This window comes from Protomyctophum parallelum (genome assembly GCF_964188405.1).
Source record: "Protomyctophum parallelum genome assembly, chromosome: 10".
NCBI lineage: Eukaryota > Metazoa > Chordata > Actinopteri > Myctophiformes > Myctophidae > Protomyctophum > Protomyctophum parallelum.
In genome coordinates, this window is record NC_139704.1 from 34,224,729 (window position 1) to 34,248,979 (window position 24,251).

At 41.7% G+C, this 24,251-nt stretch overlaps 2 protein-coding genes across 2 annotated transcripts; both read left to right on the forward strand.

The window, feature by feature from the left end:
* Window positions 1-1,584: 1,584 nt before the first annotated feature.
* LOC310865803 (chemerin-like receptor 1) lies at window positions 1,585-2,640 on the forward strand (the record flags this gene model as incomplete). Its single annotated transcript, XM_083775012.1, has 1 exon — window positions 1,585-2,640. One exon carries the CDS (start codon window positions 1,585-1,587, stop codon window positions 2,638-2,640), a length of 1,056 nt encoding a protein of 351 aa, XP_083631138.1.
* Window positions 2,641-20,262: 17,622 nt separating this feature from the next.
* Window positions 20,263-23,052, forward strand: LOC310865804 (chemerin-like receptor 1; the record flags this gene model as incomplete). Its single annotated transcript, XM_083775013.1, has 2 exons — window positions 20,263-21,087; window positions 23,047-23,052. The coding sequence occupies 2 exons, from the start codon at window positions 20,263-20,265 to the stop codon at window positions 23,050-23,052; spliced, it is 831 nt and encodes a 276-aa protein (XP_083631139.1).
* Between the last annotated feature and the right edge of the window lie 1,199 nt (window positions 23,053-24,251).

The window sequence follows — 24,251 nt, forward strand, 5'->3', positions numbered from 1 at the left end:
TATGCTATATGTATCACAGTATTGACGCCTTATCCTGCCTTGCCTGTGTCTGTTTGTTCCAGGGGTCATCAACATGTTGGCAAGACTTGTCCATGTCTGTGACATTTGTTTTATGTTGGTTATAATGTGTACAATATATCAAAATATTTAAATCATTCGTTTGAATTATTTTGGTGACTGTTAAAGTGTCGGGATGACATGATATGATATAGTACTTTATTGTCAGTTTGCACTGAAATTTGTTTTGCGACACAGCGGCCTTGTATGCAGCACATATACACACATTTGACAGAAAATCATAATACACATGCACGCGCATTTAGCGGCGCGCACGTTCATAACCTCCTACTGTAAATACCTTCCTGCGGCCCTGTGTAGATCTGCTATTTTCAGCACCAACCATGTGTAAAATCAGGCATTATTCAACACCACTCACAGCTCATGTTATGACACACGAATGGGAAACAAACAAATTTGCAGGGGGTCCTTTAGGGGGCTCCAGGGGGTCCCCAGCTAAACGTGTTGATACAGCGTCGTAATCAGTATCACTTCAACCCAATATGATGTACATCGGGATTATGAAAAAATAGGCGATCTACAAGCTCACAACGTTGTGTGCTTGCTATATATATATAATTATATATACTAGAATTTCGCGGGCCTTAGGCCCGCTCATCCTAGCACCACGCGTTGCAAATGGGAAGAAGGCAATAGGGGAAGGGCGATACTCAATACTGTTTTTTTGTTTGGTTTTTTACTTGGAAAAGCAAACATGGCAACCATGATGTTTTCATATATCCAGTTGCTTGGAAAGTGCAAAGTTGGCAACCTGGCTGAGTGGCCCTATTGTTTGTTTTGCTTGTTTTTATTTCCATCTAAAAGCCAGCATGGCAATGTTTCTATATACCAAGTGTTCATACGTAAACATGGCAACCTAGCGGGAACAGTATACTGTACTCCTCTGTACTGTACTGTAGTCCTCTGTACTGTACTGTACTGGACTGGACTGGACTGGACTGGACTCCACTGTACTGTACTCCACTGGACTGGACTGGACTCCATTGTACTGTACTGTACTCCACTGTGCTGTACTCCACTCTACTGTACTCTACTGTACTCTACTGTACCATACTGTGCTGTACCGTGCTGCTGTGCCCTGTGTATGTATCTGCGCACGTGCGTGTGTGTGTGCAGTGAAAAGGGGTGATGAGAAAGTTGTGATGTAATTTGCATCACAGCGAAATGTTGCGCAATAACAGTGTGTTTGACAAAAGTAATATTTGTACAGTAAATATGACAGTTGCGTGGATGCAATGTAGTGCAGCTGGATTCTGGGAGGGTGCATATTCTATTTTGCATGGAGAGATGTGTGCTAACAGTGTGGTTTGGTAGGAGAAGGAGCACGGATAAACGGCCATGTGCTTGTGCTTATGTCCATTAGGTTAGGGTAGAAGGATATATATATATATATATATATATATATATATATATATATATAATAATTTTAACAGTACAAATCTCCTTGTTCCAAAACAAAGCATGTACCTTATATTAATTGTTTTGTTACGTTTAGGTTTCAGGACGATGGAGAATATGACCACACCTGCTGTTTATCACGATGCTCTGGCTAAGGATGAAGAAGATGAATGGGATAGATTCTTCAAATCCGTCGACATCATGTCCGTGGTCATCTACAGCCTGGTGTGTGTGCTCGGCGTGTTGGGGAACGGTATGGTCATCTGGGTGACGTTCTTCAGGATGAAGGGAAGAAGAACCGTCAACACCGTTTGGATCATCAACCTCGCTGTGGCCGACTTCTTTACTACATTCTTCCTGCCCCTGAATATCACACAGAGAGCTCTGGGCAACCAGTGGCCTTTTGGCTGGTTCATGTGCAAAATGGACTGTATGGTTTTCTATTTTAACATGTATGACAGTATCTTCATTCTGGTGCTGATCAGTGTGGACAGATATTTGTGTGCGGTTTTGCCATTGTGGACCCGGAACCACCGCACCGTCAGAAATGCACACTTCGTCCTGCTGGGTGTCAATGCGATGGCTGTTGCTCTCAGCATCCCTCACGTAATCAATAGGGAGTTGGACTTTGGATTGTGCTGGGACTATCCTGACCCCCCCCTGGTCATCACTAACCTCCTCGTGGGATTCCTGTTTCCTTTCTTTGTCATCGTCTCTTGCAATTCTGTCGTCTGTCGTCAGATCAGGGGATCACGTCAACGACGGATCACGCCACCTCAACAGAAGGTCATAGCAGCTATTATCGCCGCGTTTTTCCTGTGCTGGGCCCCCTATCACATCATACGACTGATTTATGTTGTGGTGACAAAGATCAGTAAGACACTGGGTGTCGTGCTCGAGTTTGGGGTCCCCATATCCCTCACCCTGGCGCTTCTCAAAAGCTGCCTGAACCCGCTGCTGTACGCATTCACGAGTCGGTCTATCAAGCGCGTGTTCTGCGGGTCCATCCTAACGGTTCTGGAGAAAGCCTTCGCTGAAGATCTGCCGAACAACACTCACACAGAACTACAGCTTAAGGACGTATTCCTCGCGCCCCAGTCCCCCACAGCCCCCAGGTGTAGCTGTACAGGTTCAAGTATGTCCACGCATCATACAGATGTCTGATATTGGTTTTATTTGTCATGCGACTTTCAACTCCTCCAGTCACCAAGACACCGTGAAAACTAGAATAAGGAAACAATGACATTTTGTTCAGTTTTTGAGTCCGTACACATTGTAAACAGTAATTAGAGAGTCCACACATGTGCATTCAAAAGATCAAACAAAGTCCATAGTTCTACATTACAGCAACGTTAAACAATCCACAACAACACATCACAATGAAATCACAAAGAATATGTACCGTGTGCGCCTTTGAACCATGTGCAGATTGATTAAGATCGTCTCTCTCTGACGTTCCCAAAACCTCTGACCCTTACTGACAGGTGACGTCATGTGAGTGACGTGATACTCTGATCATGTGACTCCCTTCCAAAGGGTGTATTTTTACCTTGCAATGTAACCTTTTGACATATTTATTGCCATTCTTAAATTCTATTTATTCATAATGAAATCAACCTTTTTATCCAAGTATGATCATAAATGTTGCACAACCAAAACCATATTTTATATAATTTAAGTTTATACCTGAAACCACTGTCTCTCGTTCTGGGACAGTTACACCAGGGCCACCCCCAATACGGTAATATCACTTGCCTACTTGCTTAGTGTTCATGCAGAGCGAGTAAGTACTGTCGACCGCTACAAACTGTCAAATCTCAGCTTCTTCGTCCCAGCCAGTGGCGCAATACTGACCGGACACTGACACTGAAAAGACGAGAGGGTGCGCGTTCACATTGCGCAAGTGATTGAAAGTCCCATACCGAGAACTCCAACACGGATCAGAGCTACAGTAGATGGAAACACAAAGCAATACACATGTGTAATAGAATGATATTTCTGCATGATAGTGAACTGCATACAGTGAATAGTATTTCTACAGTGAAGATAATTGACTAGTAATGTCTGTGAGATCGATCGATTGCTCATGCCTTCAGCTTGCCTGTAGGGGGAACCGCAGCACCATACCATACCACACCATACTCAATACAAAGCTTTGAATGAGAGAACACGTCTGCGTATTGTTTCACATACTATTCTCCCCTGTTCCAGGTAAATATGTGGGAAAAGTTACGCCAGGGCTCCACTGGGCGCGTCTGCGTCGCGTCGCGTCTCCGTCAACGTCGGGAATGTGCCCTTTTAATCAATGGAGGGTGGCTCCACTCCCCGCGTTGCGTCGCGTCTCCGTCACCATAAAATTTAACCGGTTCGTTTTTTGACGCACGCACGCGTGACGCAACGCAACGCAGACGCGCCCAGTGGAGCCCTGGCGTTACCCTGTGGATACTTGGGGTGCCATTTAGGACTTCTATTTTACTTACTTCTATATTACTAATCATATTACAGTATTATGATCTGGGGGCGTGTGGTATGTCATATTGCAATTTTGGGCATGTTAAGAAGCGCTTTTGACACCCCGCGGAGTGCGCAAAACGGCCTTGAATTAGTCATGGGTGTGTTTAAGGCGTGTTTGAGACGTACCCAATCAACATGTCCGTACTATTCTATTTACCAGTCAGCTGATGTCACATACGGAATGCGCACTTTGGGGATCGTGTTATTACATTTCTTCAGGCTGGCACCATAGAAGACATGACATGACTTTGTCACATTTGGGTTAATTATTCCTATTGCACTGCATGCTATCACCTTTATGCCTCAAAAGAACAGACCCACCTATAGGCCTACCTTTCAGATCGGAATGGAACTGCGAGTAGATAGCAGCATATTGGCAAATTGGCAATCCATGCGTAATGTTCCCAGAATCGTCTAACCCCCGAACATGCAAGTTCGTTTGATATTGTTTAATTCGATAACGATAGAACCATGTACCATACAGCGAATAAAAGCAAGATTCCTAAGGAATATGGAGATTTTTACATTTAATAAAACGGTTGAGAAATGAGAGAACCATGAGTGTTTATAGGCTAATATCAACGTTTTTTTATGAAAGACAAACGGGCTGTGAACTTGAAGAGCTCAATCACCATCCCGACACGGAAGAAATATAGCCTAGTGCATGCATGTATATGCACTGTTGCACTTGCACACAGTAGCCTACACACGCTCTTTATTTGTTTCTATTGAAAAACACCAGTAAAATAACGTTTATTATATTTTATTTCATTCAAGTCAAGACGAAGGAATGAGTTGAATGCGTGCTGCGTAATGCTGTGGCCCCGATGGTATGGTCTTCGCTGAGTTCGCTCGTAGCATTTTATTGAAGAAGACTTGAATCGGGTGTGATACAGCATATGAAAGAAAACTTCCCACGGATTATGGAGATGTTTTTATTTATTTTTAAGGTTGAGAAATGAAAGAATTATGTCCGTTTCTAATCTCAACATTTTTTTTTAAAAGACGCAAAACTGCCATGTCTCATAGAAACAAGTAAATAGGTCTATAAAAATAAGCGCATATAACAGGGGTCTGTAACCTATTTTAAATGAAGTGCCATGTTTTTATTTTCTAAATAGTGAGTCTGCCATATCCAGATTAATTTGAATGACACCACATTAAAATAAAAAAACATATTTTGATTGTCCACAAATATAAAGTTCTTCCTTCTTTTTAAATATGTTCTTGCACATTGTTATAATGATCATTATATATCCCCCTGCAGTCAGAGTTCATAGTTTTAATGAATGAATGTGATGCATTGTGAGCTGGTATAGATCTGCTATTTTCAAAAGTAATCTTTTAATTTAATTTTTGGATTAGCCGTCCTTAGTTGGGCAAATGCATTCATCTGGGGATCCTTGACATGGGAATGTGCTGTGTGAGGATCACTGGTTTAAACAACATTAGGAGAAAAGCCCAAATAACCACTTTAGAAACAAGAAAAGCAACCACACAGAAAGCAACTTTACAGAAAAATAAGCCGCTTATAATAAACAGACATGGCAACACTCTAGCAGCCTCACAGAGCCGCTCAAGTGTCAAATCAAACAGTGCTTTTTGCGTTTATGAGGTGGTCAGACCCACGTCTAATCGTTATGCGCTGAGTGTCTTTAGGTCAAGGGGCTTAATAGCAAATTGCGCAAAGCGAAAATAATTAACATATGGACACTCCCACAATGCTAAAATATTCAGGAACGCGGTAAGCCATAATGTGTGTGCGTTCAACACGGGCCAGTGCGTTCAACACGGGCCGATATGCCTTTCATAATACGAATGTGCGCAGAGCGAGGCCAATTCATGTATTACCATTGGTAAAACGCACCTTCAAAATCTAGCCCATAGTCTCATGCTATTTCTGCACGCTTGGTTTTGTGTGTTTTAGTCGGGGGAAAGAACATAAATAGCCTTTGTAGTGCTTACTCACTGTGACCACAACATGTATACATATGAGCTAAGCTAAGCTAACGTAGGCCACTGGCCATGTCAGCAGACTGCACGTCGCTGTTTGTGATGACGTCACTCACAGAAAAGGGGTTACGTTGCTGAAGAGGGTTTGAGAAGATATTTAACTGAGATGATTTGCTGAATGTTTATGCACAACTCTGAAGAACAAGTGATGCAGTTGTAATTACTGTTATTCTGTATTGCACTAATAGTTCATGGGTACATTTATGCTGGTTAAAGTCACATTACAATTAAAGTCATTGGTGAAATATGCTAATGTATGAAAAGAAGACAAGGAATGTTATTCAAATGAAAAGTTTTGAATAACATTGATAAATTATATAATAATATCATTGATAAATGATATAATTCATGTAGAGCTAAGCTGTTGGTTTAAAATACAATGAATGAAAACAGTTGAAATGATTTATATTAATACATGTTTACCTGCTACACACAGTATTTACCTCAGGGTTCTGGAATGTAAGCTAGTTTTAAATAAGTGTTATTATGGACACCTAACTACCTATACTGTACACTTACCTGGTTCTCGTCCTGTATCGAGGATGACTTGTACGTACATTGATCGTGAAGATGCTGTATGTTGTTCTACTATTTGATACTTTATTCAATACAAAGCTTTGAATGAGAGAACACGTCTGCGTATTGTTTCACATACTATTCTCCCCTGTTCCAGGGGTATAACACATGCAGCAGAAACATTTAGGCAGCCTTAAATAGCCATAGCCATATAGTGCCCATGCATGCACTCTTCCTGTTACCTCTGCCTGTAGTCCTATAGCTACCCACTAACATTTCCTGTAACATAACTCCTGGTTAACCGTACCTTTGAAATATCTTACTTAAAAATGTACAGTGGTGCTTTACACTTTGTGAACCCTTTAGAATTTTGTTTTTACAGAAAATATCATTCACTTTCACACAAAACAAATAAACAAAAGTATTGTAGGCCTACTTCGGTATTGGGCAAGCATCATCAATCAATAGTCTGACTAGGTTTACAATTTTGCATTTAAAACCTCTTCACATCATTTCTTGTGTCATCCTCTTGATCAAAATAAACACAACTAGAACTGCACTCTGGTGAGTGCCTATACTTGCTTGTTGCACACAAGTAGGCCCGCAAGCAGAGCGCGCAAGTAAGTACTGGTGACGTATATGTCGATCAGTGTCTGGTGGATTAAAGGAAATGCCTCTATGTATATGTAATTTGTAAGTTGATTAGCGGTATACTGTGGTTACTTTGCGTATGCGTATGTATCGTAGCAGCATATGACAGGGTATAACTGGTCGTATAACTGACGTAATAAAGATGTGGATTATCATTAAAGGACCCAATGCCAGAGTGTAATTGGTTTTCGATGGTGATGTAATGACGATATGTTTTAGTGTCGGGAGGATTAAAGGTAAAGGTTACATGTATGTAATCTGACACCACTGACATATCAAGTAGTCATTACGTCATATGCTGGCACGGCGCATATGCAGCAAACATCGCCCTGGACGAAAACTATTACTTGCGCGCTCTGCTTGCGCAAGTATATAGCTGCCGTGGCCGGTTAAGACTCATGCGTTGCCGGTTAAGATTGAGGTTCGGGTTTGGGATAATGTTAGTAATGGTCAGACTAAGGGGAGGTTGGAACAATGACATGTTACCATTAAATTGATCTCTTCTGTATTATTTAGAAGTAAAGGATATGTGGCCTAATTCATTTCAGCCCCGCTCTCTCTCGCTCATTTCATTGGAATTGGAGTTCAGTGTGTGCATGTGCAATACGTACAAGGAACTGCATGTGTGCACATAATGCAATAGTAAGGTTGTGTGTGTGTGTGTGTGTGTGTGTGTGTGTGTGTGTGTGTGTGTGTGTGTGTGTGTGTGTGTGTGTGTGTGTGTGTGCGGTGTGTGTGGTGTGTGTGTGTGCTGCGTGCGTGTGTGCGTGCGTGCGTGCATGCGTGCGTGCGCACAATAAGTACCCAGTCTGTTGCTATCTGTGACAGTTTTAAATATTTGGAATTAGTCAGAACAAGTCCGACAAGTTTGGTGGACACTGGACAGGGACCTATAAAGTTGCCTCCTCTCTGTTTAAGGTCCACACTTTCTACCAAGACTCTTCTCTGGCTGACGTCTCTTCAACACTTTGAAACAGGTAACTATATGCTTTTATGTTATTGTTATTATGACATTGAATCATGGACAGAGAATATACAGTAGAGCTGTCATTAAGACCTGGTTCTTCAAAAAGCTTTCTAAATCATTCTACATAATTACTTACTAAATCGAGACTTCTCAGACTTTTTGGTGCCATGGCAAAGACCCCCAAAAATTATGATTTCTTTTCAATTTCTTTACAAAAATGTTCCAAAAATAGCAGACGTCGCAGAGTGACACTAAGTCACGTGCATGTGAGCTTGTATGTTTGCTTCTCGCAAGAACCACAATGGTGTAAATTTGCAATATATATTTGTGTTATTGTACAGTACAAAAGTTACAATCAAAGTTACTATAATTTGATTGTAAATATTATTTACCCACTTCACTTCCATGCATGGGTAAGAGATCCAGAAAAACGGGACGCATTGTGAGCTTGTATGGGCTTGGAGCACCGTCTCCCCCCAGGCACAGGGGGGATACATCCCCACCAAAGAGGTCCAGGTGTTATTTTGTGCAAAAGCGCATTATTGGCTACTTCCCCTATAAGCCCTCAATGAATTGCATTGAATTGCATTGTTGTGCTAATTCGCTTATTTCCATTGCTCAAAAATCATGTTTTTTTGTATATATCTCTCATCATAATGTAAATAGTATCCCAAGCGGCACACATTACTACTTATGCCGATGGAAATAAGCAAATTAGCAGCTGAACCTCTTTGGTGGGGACGTAACAACTACAAATAAAAGTAAGAAAGCCTTCTAGTATGGAATTCTCCTTTAAATACTTTACCTTTACAGAAACCACTACTCTTGAAACAAACAAATGAGTGTGATAGAGGCAGCGAATTAACACAGGATCGACCTGTTTATTAAGCTACTACTAAACAACAAGACATCAGTTAAATGAGTTTGGGAACAGACGGCATGACACAAAAGACATATAGTGTACAACTATGCAGTGACAGTGAATAAAGGGAACTTGGAAAGACCCTTTCTGACAAACCACAAATGATTTGACTATAGAGCACTACTCCGCAGACAGAGAACTGAGAAAAATAAATAAAGTACTGACATCTCAGCCATTTGTGTGTACCATACATGGAACTGGTTAGTTCATTATTCTATTGTAATTATTTGTCTCATCAAGCAAGAACTGAACAGTGATGGTGAAGAAAGAGAACTTGGAATGACGTTTGCGGACAAACTAGACAAGCTAGACATTTCCAGCACAGATTGTAACTGTGAAAAGGAAATAAACTAAGGAACTGAACATTTCAACCATTTTGCCTTAATATCAAGTCAGGCGCAATCATCAGTATGTTAATCATAAATAACGTTTTTATTATTATTGTTTGATGTGCATTACACTTTTTTCATAATTGCATGAATTAGCGGTCTATAATAAGATGAAAAGGCAAGGGCTAAATAGATGTCAGGCCCTTCTGTTCTTCTTGAATTACCCCCCCCCCCCCCCCTTTAAAATGTGTAGCACACAGGCACTATATGGCACATTATGAGTCCATTCGTATACATTTAGCCGGGCTAGCTATATATAATTATTGACCATTAATTTTGACCATTGTAATTTTGTAAAATAATATATTGATCAAAATGTCCATCACAAGCTGGCATGGTGATGACCCCTGCGTGTGGACTGTGGAGAGAGGGAAAATGCACGAAAATCCCGCGCGAAAAAGCACGAAAATACGCATGCACACGCATTTTGCGGCGTGTACGTTCATTACCTCCTACTGTAAATACCTTCCCGCGGCCCTGTGTAGATCTGCTATTTTCAGCACCAACCAGATGTAAAATCAGGCATTATACGACACCGCCACTCACAGCTCATGTTATGACACACGAATGGGAAACAAACAAATTTGCAGGGGGTCCTTTAGGGGGCTCCAGGGGACCGTCCCCAGCTAAACGTGTTGATACAGCGTCGTAATCAGTATCACTTCAACCCAATATGATGTACATCGGGATTATGAAAAAATAGGCGATCTACAAGCTCACAACGTTGTGTGCTTGCTGTATGTTATGTTACATGCTTTTATTTGCCATGTAGTAGGGCCTTCTACAGGCTGACGAGGGAATGTAACTTTATTTTCTGTGTCTTTGATCATTAGAGGTCATCATGACCTCAGGTCAATCAAGAGTAACCTTATTTCTGCCTTTGATGTCATGGACTCAGGTCAGGTCAATCAAGAGTGCACTAGCTGCACCTTTTAGCCAAATTCCAATACCCAAAATCTCGGCCACTCGCTCACTCACACTCGCTCACTCCAGCATGGAGGTGTTACGGTGAAATTGGTGACCTGCTGAAATATGTGACGTGTTGACATCACATGACATCAGTGTCCGAATGTAAATCGTTGCAGTTTGTTTATTAGCAGAGTTCAATATAGCGGTATTCAGGCCACGTATTTAAAGACCTCCATGTAAGTTGTGTGAAGTCCACAAAATGGTCACATATTTTGACAAGTCACCAATTTCACCATCATTTGCCATGCCGGAGTGACCGAGTGTGAGCGAGCGAGTGGCCGAGATTTTGGGTATTGGAATTTGGCTTTAGTGTTAATCAAGGGATTGTAAACCACTCCTCCTCTGTTTAGAGAGGGAAAAGGGATTGCTCTTCTCTCCTTCATTCTACACTCACACTGACTATGTTTGGACCTCACAGAGGCTTTGTTTGTGAGTACTTTGGAATGTTTATTTCATCATGCTTAAGAGACAATTAATGCAAGTTTATTTCATTGTGCTTTTGTGAGTAAAAAATTTGCAGTTTATTGTTGCCAGATAAATTAATCTGTGTATTTGCATTGCTGTATTAGTACATTTCATGCATTTCATGTTTGTCAGATACTTCTTTTTTTTTTTTTTTTTTTTTTTTTTAAGTACATTTTATTCAAAGAGAAAGATTTCACAGGTTTCACAGACAGAGAATATGACTCTTTGTTTCTTTTTACATTTTCTCCCACAACTCCCCTCCCAGTCATCCCCACCCACCATCCCTCCCCACGAGGCCAGACATACAAACAACATATAAACACAGGTATAAAATCAACGGGTTGAGTACAAAACAACACACATAACAAACGGTATATACACAGGTATAAAACCAAAAGGTAGACAAGACACTAAGATATAAAGAGAGGGATCATATGGTTATGATTAGTGAACAATTTCAAATGGGGGGTAAAAATAACATTAACAATAACACAAATAGGTAAATCAAATAAAACAAAGTAATATTAAAAATAAAAAATAAAAAATAAAAAACAAGAAAAATAAAAGCTTAATTGGCTCATTTCTCGACTCTCATGTGTAATGATTTCCGATATATTATGCTATATATATACACTGCACCAAGTAGAGATCCGCACACCCACACCACGTGTCTTCAGTCAGGTGAAAGTGATTCTAAACTGCCTACATACGATATTAAAGGTTGCCAATGGTTGTAAAATTTGTCAGAGGACCCTCGAATTGTGAATTTGATCTTTTCAAGTTGCAGAAAGGACATAACATCAATCAACCATGATTTAGCCGAGGGAGGGGACTTAGCCTTCCACTGTAAAAGTATCCTCCTGCGGGCGATTAATGAGGCGAAGGCAATAACATTAAGTTGCTTTCTGGGTAAAACTACATCCTCCTCCGGGATTCCAAAAATTGCAATTTGGGGGCAAGGCAAAATGGTCGTCTCCAGCACTTCAGAAATTATGTCAAAGAAAGATTTCCAGAATGGGATCAATTTGGGACAAGACCAGAACATGTGGGACAGATTCCCTGGTGATTGTGAGCATCTATCGCAACTATCCGTCATGCCCGGATATATTTTAGATAACCTTGCTTTACTGTAATGAGTTCTGTGGAGAACTTTAAACTGAATGAGGCTAAGCCTAGCACAGGAAGAAGAAGAATTAACCCTCTCCGTTGCCTGCTCCCACCACTCATCTGAAAATGCGATCTCCAATTCGGCCTCCCAGCCTGCCCTGATCTTATCCAAACCCGGGTCTCTGCGGGGGATAGTCTCGTAGAGACAAGAAACAACACCTCTAGCTAGGCTTGCTGCAGGCATAAATACCTCCACACCCGACCGCATAGGTAACTGCGGGAATGTTGGAGAGTGGGTTTTAACAAAGTGTCGAACCTGAAAATATCTAAACCGGTCAGATTGTCGCAGGTCATAAGTTGCACACAAATCTCCGAATTCTGCAAATTGGCCATCTATATACAAGTCTCGGAAGTAAATCAGACCTTCTCTTCCCCATGCAGCAAACCCAGAGTCCATTTTAGCAGGTAAAAAAAGATGATTATTGCAGATGGGTGCTGACATGGTGAGCAATGACCAACCAAACTCCTTCCTAATCTGTCCCCAAACCTTAAGTGTTGAGACAACAATCGGGTTTGTACTGTATTTTGACGGCACAAAAGGTACAGGACTACACACCAATGCTTCAAGCGAGGACGAAATGCAAGAACCAGCCTCAAGCCTACACCAGCAGTCTTCAGGCTCACTCAACCAGAGAATTATTTTGTGAATGCCGCCCAATAATAATACCTGAAGTTTGGAAGGCTCAGTCCACCCTCAGCTCTAATTCTCTGCAGTAAAGGCAATCTGATTCTTGGGGTTTTACCTTCCCAAATAAAGGATGAAATCATAGAGTCTAATTTAGTAAAAAACGATTTTGGGAGGAATATTGGGAGACATTGGAAAAGATACAAGTACCTAGGTAATATGTTCATTTTAACAGTCTGTACTCTGCCAGCCAGGGAAAGAGGCAGAGCATTCCACCTCTGGAGGTCAGTCTTAACCCTGGTTGTCAATGCAGTGAAATTTTGTTCAAGAAGAGAGCCAAAAGACTGGGTTATATTTATACCCAAATATTTGAAGCCATTGTTTGCCACATGGAAAGATTGGAGAGACTGGGAAACATCACGGGCCAGTTCATTAATCGGGAAACACTCACTTTTTTGTAAATTTAGTTTGTAACCAGAGAAGCTTCCAAATGTGTCAAGAAGGGATAAAATGTGTGGAATACTGGGAACAGGGTCAGATATGTAGAGTAACAAGTCGTCCGCATAGAGGGACACTCTGTGCTCAATACCCCCTCTCCTCACCCCAGAAAACAGAGTTTCAGCTTTTAACGCTATGGACAATGGCTCAATGGCAGCGGCAAACAGCAAAGGGGATAAGGGGCATCCCTGGCGTGTCCCACGTGTGAGTGGAAAAAATGTTGATCGACAGTTGTTTGTTGCGACACAGGCCTGCGGGTTAGTGTAAAGCAAGCGTATCCATGACAGGATCCTTTCCCCAAAGCCAAACCTCTCTAGAGTGAGGAACAAGTACCTTAATTCTACCCTGTCAAAGGCCTTTTCCGCGTCCAGTGAGATTACCACTTCCGGTTCGATCTCTGAACTAGGGGAGTTGACGATGCTCAGTAGTCTACGGACATTAGCAAAAGAGTGGCGATTTTTTATGAAGCCCGTCTGATCTTCAGATATTACCGTGGGAAGAACCGTTTCCAGTCTACCCGCTAGCACTTTAGCCAATATTTTTACATCCACATTGAGAAGTGAAATTGGACGATACGAAGAGCAGCAAGTGGGATCTTTATCCTTTTTAAGAAGTAGAGAAATGGATGCCTGTGTAAGGGTCGGTGGTAGCACACCCTCTTGTAACGAGTCCTCAAACATTTCTAGGAGCAGAGGAGCCAGCTGGTCTGTGAATTTCTTAAAAAATTCTACCGAAAAGCCGTCAGGGCCCGGAGACTTTCCACTTTGCATCAGCCGGATAGCTGATATAATCTCTCCAAGCACCAGAGGTCGATCTAGACCACGACAATCCTCTGAGGAAATCTTGGGAATAGTTTGTTTTGAGAAAAACTCTAGCATAGTCGAGTTGTCCTCCGGCGCCTGGGACGTATAGAGTTGGGAGTAAAATGTCTTAAAAGTGTCATTTATTAATTTGGGATCTGTAGTCAGTGATTCTGAACTGTCACGAATCTGGGAAATTGATTGTGACTGGTGGGCGAGAAGACGCCCCGCTTTGTCCCCATGCTCATACAAAGTACCACGAGATCTGAGGAGAAGCCGCTCTGCATCCCTAGTTGTTAAAAGGTTGTATTCTGTCTGGTACGCAACTCTGTCCTTGTAAAGCTCAGGGGTCGGACCAATGGCATAATGATAGTCAATATCAGTGATAAGAGCTAACAGTTCTCTTTGTCTAACGAGACGAAGCTTGTTGGCATGTGCCGTATACGAAATTATTACTCCCCTGATATTTGCCTTTAATGTCTCCCATAGTAATGAGGGTGAAGTTTCACTGTTCTTGTTAGTCATAAGGAAGACGTCTATAGCTTGTGAGATAGTACTGCAAAACTCATCAGACGAGAGTAGAGAAACATCCAACCTCCAAACCCGAGCCTCCTTGGGCCTAGACCTAAAGGTTAGATCGAGGATTACAGGGGCATGGTCAGAGACGGTTATAGCAGAGTAGTCTGCTGAGACCAGGGACGGCAGCAAAACCCTATCAAGGAAGAAATAGTCTATGCGTGTGTACGAATGGTGGACATGACTAAAAAAAGAAAACTTTTTTACCGTTGGGTGTAGAAATCTCCATGGATCGATGCAGCCACACTGGTTCATAAAGGTAGAAAAGGTTTTAGACATCTTTGAGGGCACGGCTACTCTGGTAGGCCTACTAGACCTGTCAAGAAGATTGTCTATAAAACAATTCAGATCACCGGCCAGTATCAGGTGGTGGGTGTTCAAATTAGGTAGACTAGACAGAAATCTTTTCATAAAGACAACATCATCCCAATTAGGTGCATATACGTTAACAAGAACAGGGGTCTGATATAATGAGCCGGTTACAATGACAAAGCGACCAGACGAGTCTGAGACAACGTCAGTAGAAGTAAACTGTACATTCTTATTAATCAATATAGCTGTCCCACGTGTTTTGGTGTCAAATTTGGAATGAAAAATCTGACCAATCCATGGTCTAGAAAGCCTTATTTGATCCGCAGTACGTAAATGGGTTTCTTGTAGAAATGTAATGTCAGCTTTAAATTTCTTGATGTGGTCGAAAACCTTAGCTCGTTTAACAGTTCCATTTATACCTCCAACATTCCAGGAAAAGAACCTGACTGCATTTCCTCTTAAATTTGTGTCAGTCATAGTGTAGTGTTATAAGGGTGTGCAGATCTCTCAACAGTGCCATACATACACAATGAGTAACGGTGCGAAAAATTACAAGTCAATGTAAAGGTCGATACAGGAGCCAAGCTAATACCATGAAAAAGAGAAAACATTAAATAAAAGACTAAATCAAAAACATTGTTGTTGGGCCCAGCCACGTTTCCCTCAAAGCCACCCACTCCCACCCCCCACCCACCCCTTTCCAAACTCAAAAACCCCTGAAAAAACAAACTCAAAAGGACCCCTTCCGGTCCTGTGGAGGCCATTCAGGATAGACCACCCTCTAACTACTTTCACCATAACCCACAAACATTAAACATTATATTATCCCTATATTAAGTGTATCCAGATTAAATAAATCAATGAGTTTAACCGAAATCCTATAGGCTTCCTATAAGGAAGCCAAAAGCTTGATAGGAAGGAATAAATAATAAAATAAAGAGAAACCAAAACCACCCAACAGCAAAACCTGTCAGTCTGTCAATCAACGAATTGAGACGAATTAAATCAAATCAAAGCCTCCTGCAAGGGAGATAAGTTTGTCACTTGTAACAAAATAAAGAAATAAACTAAAAATACTGACAACAAAACTCGTCAGACTCGATAATGAGTTGAGGCAAATTGAACCCGCCCGAAGGACAGACACAGGCATCAAATAATGATTGAGAACCATCAGGACAACCAGACAACAGGGCCAACGCACGATAGCAATAATATCAGCCCAATCAATAGCTCCAATAAACGCTCTATTCGATCCTAAGGTAATAGATAATAATATATAAAGATAAGTAGTGATTAAGTATACTGATAACCTAATCTATCAGAGAACAAACAAAAGAAAAAGAAGGGCTTTCGTTATTAGGTTGAAAGCCGTCTGACCGACCGAGCCCACACACCAGCAACCCCAAGTACAAATGGCATCAGTTATCTGCCAAAATTGCCAGTGATAGTATCATTAACCTGAAATAAACGATAAAATTATAAAATAAAAAATAAAATAAGAAAGATGAACACACACACACACACATACCTTCGATAGAGTATACCTTGTAGATACATATATAAAAAAAGATATAAAACGAATAGCAAAATATTGACACAATTACAGCATGCATGTACAACCCAGTGCACACACACATCAGGCCTAATTAGATTCAGTCAAACATCTTCAGTGAAGGTTTTAACATTGATCTATGCCGCCGCCCAGTGGAGACCAATTGGCATTGAATGACTAATGTGCAGTGGGGGGGGTATAGTGACGTGCACATTCAAACAAATTAATGATGTCGTTCGTTGTGCCAGATCGGTCATGCATGCACGCCACAAAACCAATAGAAACACCACAATCACAAAGAAAGATAACAAAAGGGAGGTTTGACCCTAGCTAACAGCATGATCACTGATAGAAAATAAAATAAATAAACAGTATGGTAGGAGGTTCATAGATGGGAAAATAGTAATAATAATAATACACAACGATTGAGAAGATGATGTAAAAATAAAAATATCTATCAGTACAAAATATATACATATACATACACACACGCACATACACACACACACACACACACACATACACACACACACACACGCACACACACACACACACACACACACACACACACACACACACACACACACACAGTCACACACACGCACAGCCACACACACACACACACACACACAGAAGTGCAAGCATACACAAGGACACATGCATACATACTATATGACAGCAACAACAAGAGTCCACGAAAGAAAAAGAGGGAACAAATACAATGAAATAAAGAGGCTAACAAATATGATGTCCATCAGAGGTGGGGCGCATGTATATGCGCGATCAGTCTACCAGAATACTCTCGATCTACTCACGTCATGACCCAATGTTCCGGCGCGCCCCGATAGTCCCAAACAAACGGCAGTGATATGTGATTAATCGTCAAATGCAGAGCCACCACGACCGGAGTCCTTTCTGTAGTTCTGGATGAAGCTTGTGGCCACCAGGGGGGAATGAAGCCACTTCTTCTCACCGCCTGGGAGGCTTATGCGTAGTCTTGCAGGGAATAATAGAGACGGACGGAGACCCATTTTGTAGAGAACAGCCATCTGGGTTTTGTATTCTCCGCGTTGCTGCAGCACGTCCGCTGTAAAATCCTCGTAGAATCTTATTTTGTGGCCGTTGTATTCCAAGGAGCCACGCTTACGTGCCTCTCGCATTACCAGTTCCTTGAGTTGGAAATGATGAAAGCAGACGAGGACGGTGCGAGGCCTATCCTTGGAGCCGGGTGTAGCAGCACCGGTGCGATGTGCTCTGCACAGCTCAGGGGGTTTTGGCAACACATCCGCTCCCAGAACATCCATAAAGATTTGAGAGAAAAAGGTTGTTGGACGTGTCCCCTCCCCCAACGATTCTGGTAGCCCCACAACGCGGACATTGGACCTCCTGCTATGTCCCTCTAGACTGGACAGCTTTGTCTTCATCCATTGGTTGTCCTGTAGTAGCTTAGCATTAGCCGCTTCAAGCTGCTCAAAACGTTGTGCAATCGTCTCGGCATTTGTTTCGAGACTCCTTATGCTCTTGCCTTGGTCGACCACAGTGGCTTTCATACTGTCTATTTTCTTCTCCAGGGTGGTAAACGCTGCTTTAATGTCCCCCGCGAGTGCTTCTCTGTGTTGGTCTAGGCTAGACTCTAGCAATGCAGCTATTTGGGCCATAGTCACAGGACCCGAACGGGCCGCAACCGGCGTAGTAGTCATGGCGGCTGTGTTGTCGTCGTCACCCGCCGGCTTCTCACTCACGTTGGGGTGTTTGCTTCTCTTCTTCCCCGTTCCCGACATGTCGGCTATGTTAGAGGCTTCGATTTACTCACGAAAAAATAACTTTTGATGAACGATATATAGGGCTAAAATAGGATAATAAACTGTGTTTGATGGGAGCGGTGAAACGTGCGTCTACTCCGACATCCTGCGCATGCGCTCTCTCAGATACATTTTTGATATGCTTCTTTTTTCTGTATTTACAGTTTCACACTTTTATTCTTTATTAAACGGACATTTATGAAGAAGACGAGTGTTTGTGCTATCTGGTGATGCGTACACATACACGTGCTCAGGTTCCAGAATACTGTATATACTAGAATTTTGTGGGCCGAAGGCCCGCTCATCCTCGCGCCACACGTCACAAATGGGAAGAAGGCAACAGCGGAAGGGCGATACTCAATACTGTTTTTTTGTTTGTTTTTTTTACTTGGAAAAGCAAACATGGCAACCATGATGTTTTCATATATCCAGTTGCTTGGAAAGTGCAAAGTTGGCAACCTGGGGCCTGTTTCACGAAACTTGGATTAACTAATCCAGGATTTAGGCCAAAACCAGGCTTTTTAAATCCTGATCTTTACAGCCTGGTTTATTCCATTCCACTAAAGCAAAGCGAGGCTCAGAATTGGTGGATTTGGCGAGCCGGATCAGCAAGCCTGTCTTAATAGACAGTCTGGCTTTTTGTCTCTAGACCCATTATGTGGATCACAGATTTACTGATCCTTCTTCTTCATGGGGTATTAAGGCAGTTTGCATCCTTAATAGTTGCATTACAGCCCCCTTCTGTATATCTCATTATCTTTACTAATCTATTCAAGACTTACTGATACAAGGACGTACGCTTCTAAAATAAATACTGCTGCTGTAATTAAAGAGAGAACATACTCTCAATAGTGGATAGACTGAATGATTAACTACCCCAAAAATATAGTTTACATTTTACCACTACTATTAACTTAAAACAGAAGTCTTAATATTGTAAGCATAATGATATTGTCGCATTGTGATATTTGGCCATAACTCCCTCCTCTGAGGGAACTACCTTTGGGGAAGGGGGTTGTTGTCCAGACAGGGGCCAGACTGGTGAGGGTCATGGGAGCATGCCAAAGTTTGTGCTATTGCCATTGAGAATGCATTGGGCGTTTAAGTTAAATAACTCAGAAACTACAAAACATTTCAAAGTAAAAAGTTCCAGCATGTGTCTCCACAGTAAGCTGAATTTTACAAAGTGTGAATGGAGTTTCTAGGTGAAAGTGATTTTTTGAAGTGCCACTATCTGCCTATAAATGTCTCAAATTTGAAAGCACTATATTTCTAAAACGATGAAACATTTCAAAGATTCCTTTTCAGGCACACATGTCCACCGTAGGATGAACCTAAATAGGTTTGAATGGGGTTTCTAGGTGTAAGTATGTAGGACTAGTAGTGGGTGAAACGTTACAATGGTAATATGTTGTAAAACAATGAATAATGGTAATATTTAGTGGTTTTCACTTTTACAATTTTCTTTTATAATAATATAATATAATAATTCTTCTTAACCGTGCACTTGCACGACAGCAAACCTAGCCTATTCATGGGGAACATTCACCAAAAGCAGCTGATCTACAAGCTCACAAGCTGTCATGATGTTGTGCAGCCTATATATTTTGGTTATTAGATTTTATATAGTGCTTAAATTAGTCCTTTAATGCAGACCGATACAAATAAGGCAACATAAACCCATAATAATTGAATAAATCTGGAAAACATCATTGGTTTGTGATCAGTTTGACTGCTTAATGAACAGTAAAGACATCAGGATTAGGTTAAACCAGGCTGTTAGCCTGGTCCGGAGCAGGCTAAGTCCAAAGCATTAGTTTCCATGGTAACTTATGTAGCATCACTTTCATGAAACCGAATCAAGCCTCAACATATCCAGGTTAACTGGTTAAGTTAATCTGGCAAGATCAACCAGCTTTCATGAAACCGGTTAAGCACTGATCCAGGATATATTAAGCCAGGATATGTGTTAAAGCCCGGCTTAATCTCTAATCCAAGTTTCGTGAAATAGGCCCCTGGTGTGTGTGCTCGGCGTGTTGGGGAACGGTATGGTCATCTGGGTGACGTTCTTCAGGATGAAGGGAAGAAGAACCGTCAACACCGTTTGGATCATCAACCTCGCTGTGGCCGACTTCTTTACTACATTCTTCCTGCCCCTGAATATCACACAGAGAGCTCTGGGCAACCAGTGGCCTTTTGGCTGGTTCATGTGCAAAATGGACTGTATGGTTTTCTATTTTAACATGTATGACAGTATCTTCATTCTGGTGCTGATCAGTGTGGACAGATATTTGTGTGCGGTTTTGCCATTGTGGACCCGGAACCACCGCACCGTCAGAAATGCACACTTCGTCCTGCTGGGTGTCAATGCGATGGCTGTTGCTCTCAGCATCCCTCACGTAATCAATAGGGAGTTGGACTTTGGATTGTGCTGGGACTATCCTGACCCCCCCCTGGTCATCACTAACCTCCTCGTGGGATTCCTGTTTCCTTTCTTTGTCATCGTCTCTTGCAATTCTGTCGTCTGTCGTCAGATCAGGGGATCACGTCAACGACGGATCACGCCACCTCAACAGAAGGTCATAGCAGCTATTATCGCCGCGTTTTTCCTGTGCTGGGCCCCCTATCACATCATACGACTGATTTATGTTGTGGTGACAAAGATCAGTAAGACACTGGGTGTCGTGCTCGAGTTCGGGGTCCCCATATCCCTCACCCTGGCGCTTCTCAACAGCTGCCTGAACCCGCTGCTGTACGCATTCACGAGTCGGTCTATCAAGCGCGTGTTCTGCGGGTCCATCCTAACGGTTCTGGAGAAAGCCTTTGCTGAAGATCTGCCGAACAACACTCACACAGAACTACAGCTAAAGGACGTATTCCTCGCGCCCCAGTCCCCCTCTCCCCCCAGCCCCACCCCCATTACCGACTTGCCTACAAACTGTCCGCTACAAACTGTCAAATCTCACCTTCTTCGTCCCAGCATAATATTCGATGCGTATGCACCGTCCCAGCAAATTACGTAATGACTACTTGTGCCTGATATGGCAGTGGTGCGAGATTACATACATGTATAAAAAGGTATATAAACTGAAATAAAATATGTTATCACGTATACAGTATAATTATTTAATTATTTATTTTAAATTGTCAATTGCTTTAAATGTACTTAATCTTGGACTATAGTGATATTAATACTAAATGCCTCTGTGTATATGTATATGTAATTTGTAAGTTGATTAGCGGTATACTGTGTTTACTTTGCGCCACTTTTGATGCGTATACGTCCCAGCATATTCGATGCGTATGCACCGTCCCAGCAAATGACGTAATGACTACTTGTGCCTGATACGGCAGTGGTGCCATATTACATACTGTACATCAGGGGTGTCAATCTGGTGATCCGCGGGCATTCTGTGGCCCGCGACGTCGTCTTGTGCGAGTGTACATGTATACATAGGAGCAATACCGTTAATCCTCCCGACACTAAAACATATTGTCATTACGTCACCATCAAAAACCAATTACACTCTGGCATTGGGTCCTTTAATCCACATCTTTGACGTCATCATTGAGAGCTAGTTATACCAGTTGAATATGCTGGGACGGTGCATACGCATCGAATATCGTCCTGGGCTAAACTAGTACTTGCGCGCTCTGCTTGCGCAAGTAAATACAATGTTCAGCTTTCCCCGAGTCTTTCGTTATGAACCTTGCAGTGAGCGCCTCCTCCATTTGTCTGTCTGCAGCTGCAATCAGCAGATCATCAACCCATATTATTAAGATGACTTTGTCCCAGTTTCCATAAAAACAATGGTGTGCTCTGGGTTTTGTCATGTAACATTGTGTTCCAATTTGTACTTGACCGTTTTATCCATAGGCTATAATGTTGACACAAGGTAGGTGGAGGATCCATACACGCACAGACAGACACACAAGATCAGTGGGATATTTCTTTTACAGAATAATTCACAAAATAAATATAAAATAGACTGATCACTCTGAACACAAAACATAAGTAGCGAGAAACGAACACAACTGAGAGGCTGAAAATAATTAGACTAGGAATGCGACTAGTATTACAGCAACAAACACAGCATATATATATACAGTATACCTGCTACAGCATATCTCTAGGCAAAGAGCTATAGATTCTGGTAACAGCTTGTTGCCAGCCCTAAAACTTATATAGGCTACACTGATGAGGATCCAACACAGGTGTGCTCTCAGCAGGAGTCCACTGATGACATTGCTACAATAGCCATGGGAGGCAGTCAACTGGAGAGAGCGAGAGAGAGAGAGAGCACCAGCCACACTGCATTGATACTAAAAGAAGATTTAACAAACACTACCAGCTCACACAGGGGACACGGTGATGGATCTAGTCCACACACCAGTATTTCCTCTGTATTAGATTTGACCCCATCGCCGTTTTGACACCAATCTGTCAAAGTCTTATTTACTGTCTTATTTACTGTGGGAAGGAATGTTTTATCATAATCTCTCTCACAGTGATGTAATTTCTTCATCCATTGCATTAACCTATTCAAGTGAGTTAGTTTACTTTGCAACTTCCTTGAATCTTGTGTGTTTAAAGATATACGTCTGTAACCAGTAATATAAATTACATTTGTTCTAACATGTGTTCATGTTCATGATGACTTTCCTCAATAGATTAAATGAAATGTATCTATCGTGTTTTTTGTTCTTCACTCTACGAGGAGGGTATCAGGCCCCTGGTTGGTTGGTGAGGCCTTGTCTTGTTCATCAGGTCTACTTAACAACCCGAGTATAATTCCGGACTCACTTGTGAATTCTTCCTGTGTGCCTCAAAGGCCTGATTTACACTGGCAGCCAAATCTAGGCTGAATGCAGTGTTGTTTTTGGCAGCAAATTTCTATTTTAGTTTTAGTCATAGTCTCTTGAATAGTTTTCACTTAGTTTTAGTCACATTTTAGTCACCCGGAATATTTTATTGTTAGTCTAGTTTTAGTCGACTAAATGTCATAAGATTTTAGTCGACTAAATCTACAGGTGATTTAGTTGATTAAAAAGTATTTTGGCAGGCCTTGATGCCGTCGTAATGACTGTTTTTACACTTGCTGAAAATAGCCGATCTACAAGCTCACAGCGCGTCGCAGCTTGTATTTGTTGACGAAATTGTCAGTACATTTAGTCTTAGTTTTAGTCATCATAGATAGTTCATTTAGTTTCCATTTAGTTTTCGTCAGTGGAAAAGAGGTAGGTCGTAGTCGACGATATTTTTTCGTCTTAGTCTTAGAAAACAACACTGGCTGAATGTAGCCTGAATCAGATCTGTGTCACGTCAAAACTTCCCCTAGGGTCGTTGAATATAAACCAATGTGGGATATGTTAGTAGACACCTTTACAAAAACATTGGTGAAGAAAATTCTTGGTAAGAAATGTGTTCCCAGATTATACAGATTATACTGATAAATGTAATCTGTTTGACAACTTGGTCTCTATTTAGAAAATTCTCATGCCAACTCATCAAATATGCCTGCTTGTTCAAGTGATTTCTACACATAGTTATATTTAAATTCATATTTGATCACTAATATTGAGTTTAGGCCTTAAATTGCTCCTGCTCCTGTAATAATCTCTTTGATCTTGGCTCCAGTCATGCCGAAATGTTGGTTTATTACAGTTTCTACGGTAGCATCGTGACTACGAGCGGTGCGTCCTCTTTTCTTTAGTCAATGGTTTAGATGGGCCAAAACAATCCTTTAGCCACAGTGAGATATTAGGTCCGAGTAGAACTCTCTCCTCAGCCCAAGGTCAACTGGAGCACTCCCGGACCGTGGAGTCATCCCGAGTACTTAACCATAGTAAATATTGTAGTAGACATATTTCGTCTGATTGGTCAACTCTTGTGAAAGAAGTTGGTCGGATCAGTCAGAGATGCCATTCTCCCAACCACACATTTCATTTCCAGTAGACTGTATAATTACAATATAGACTGGATTTTTTTTGTTCCAAGTCTTCACTCAGCACAAACAGAGCTATAAATATTCACAGT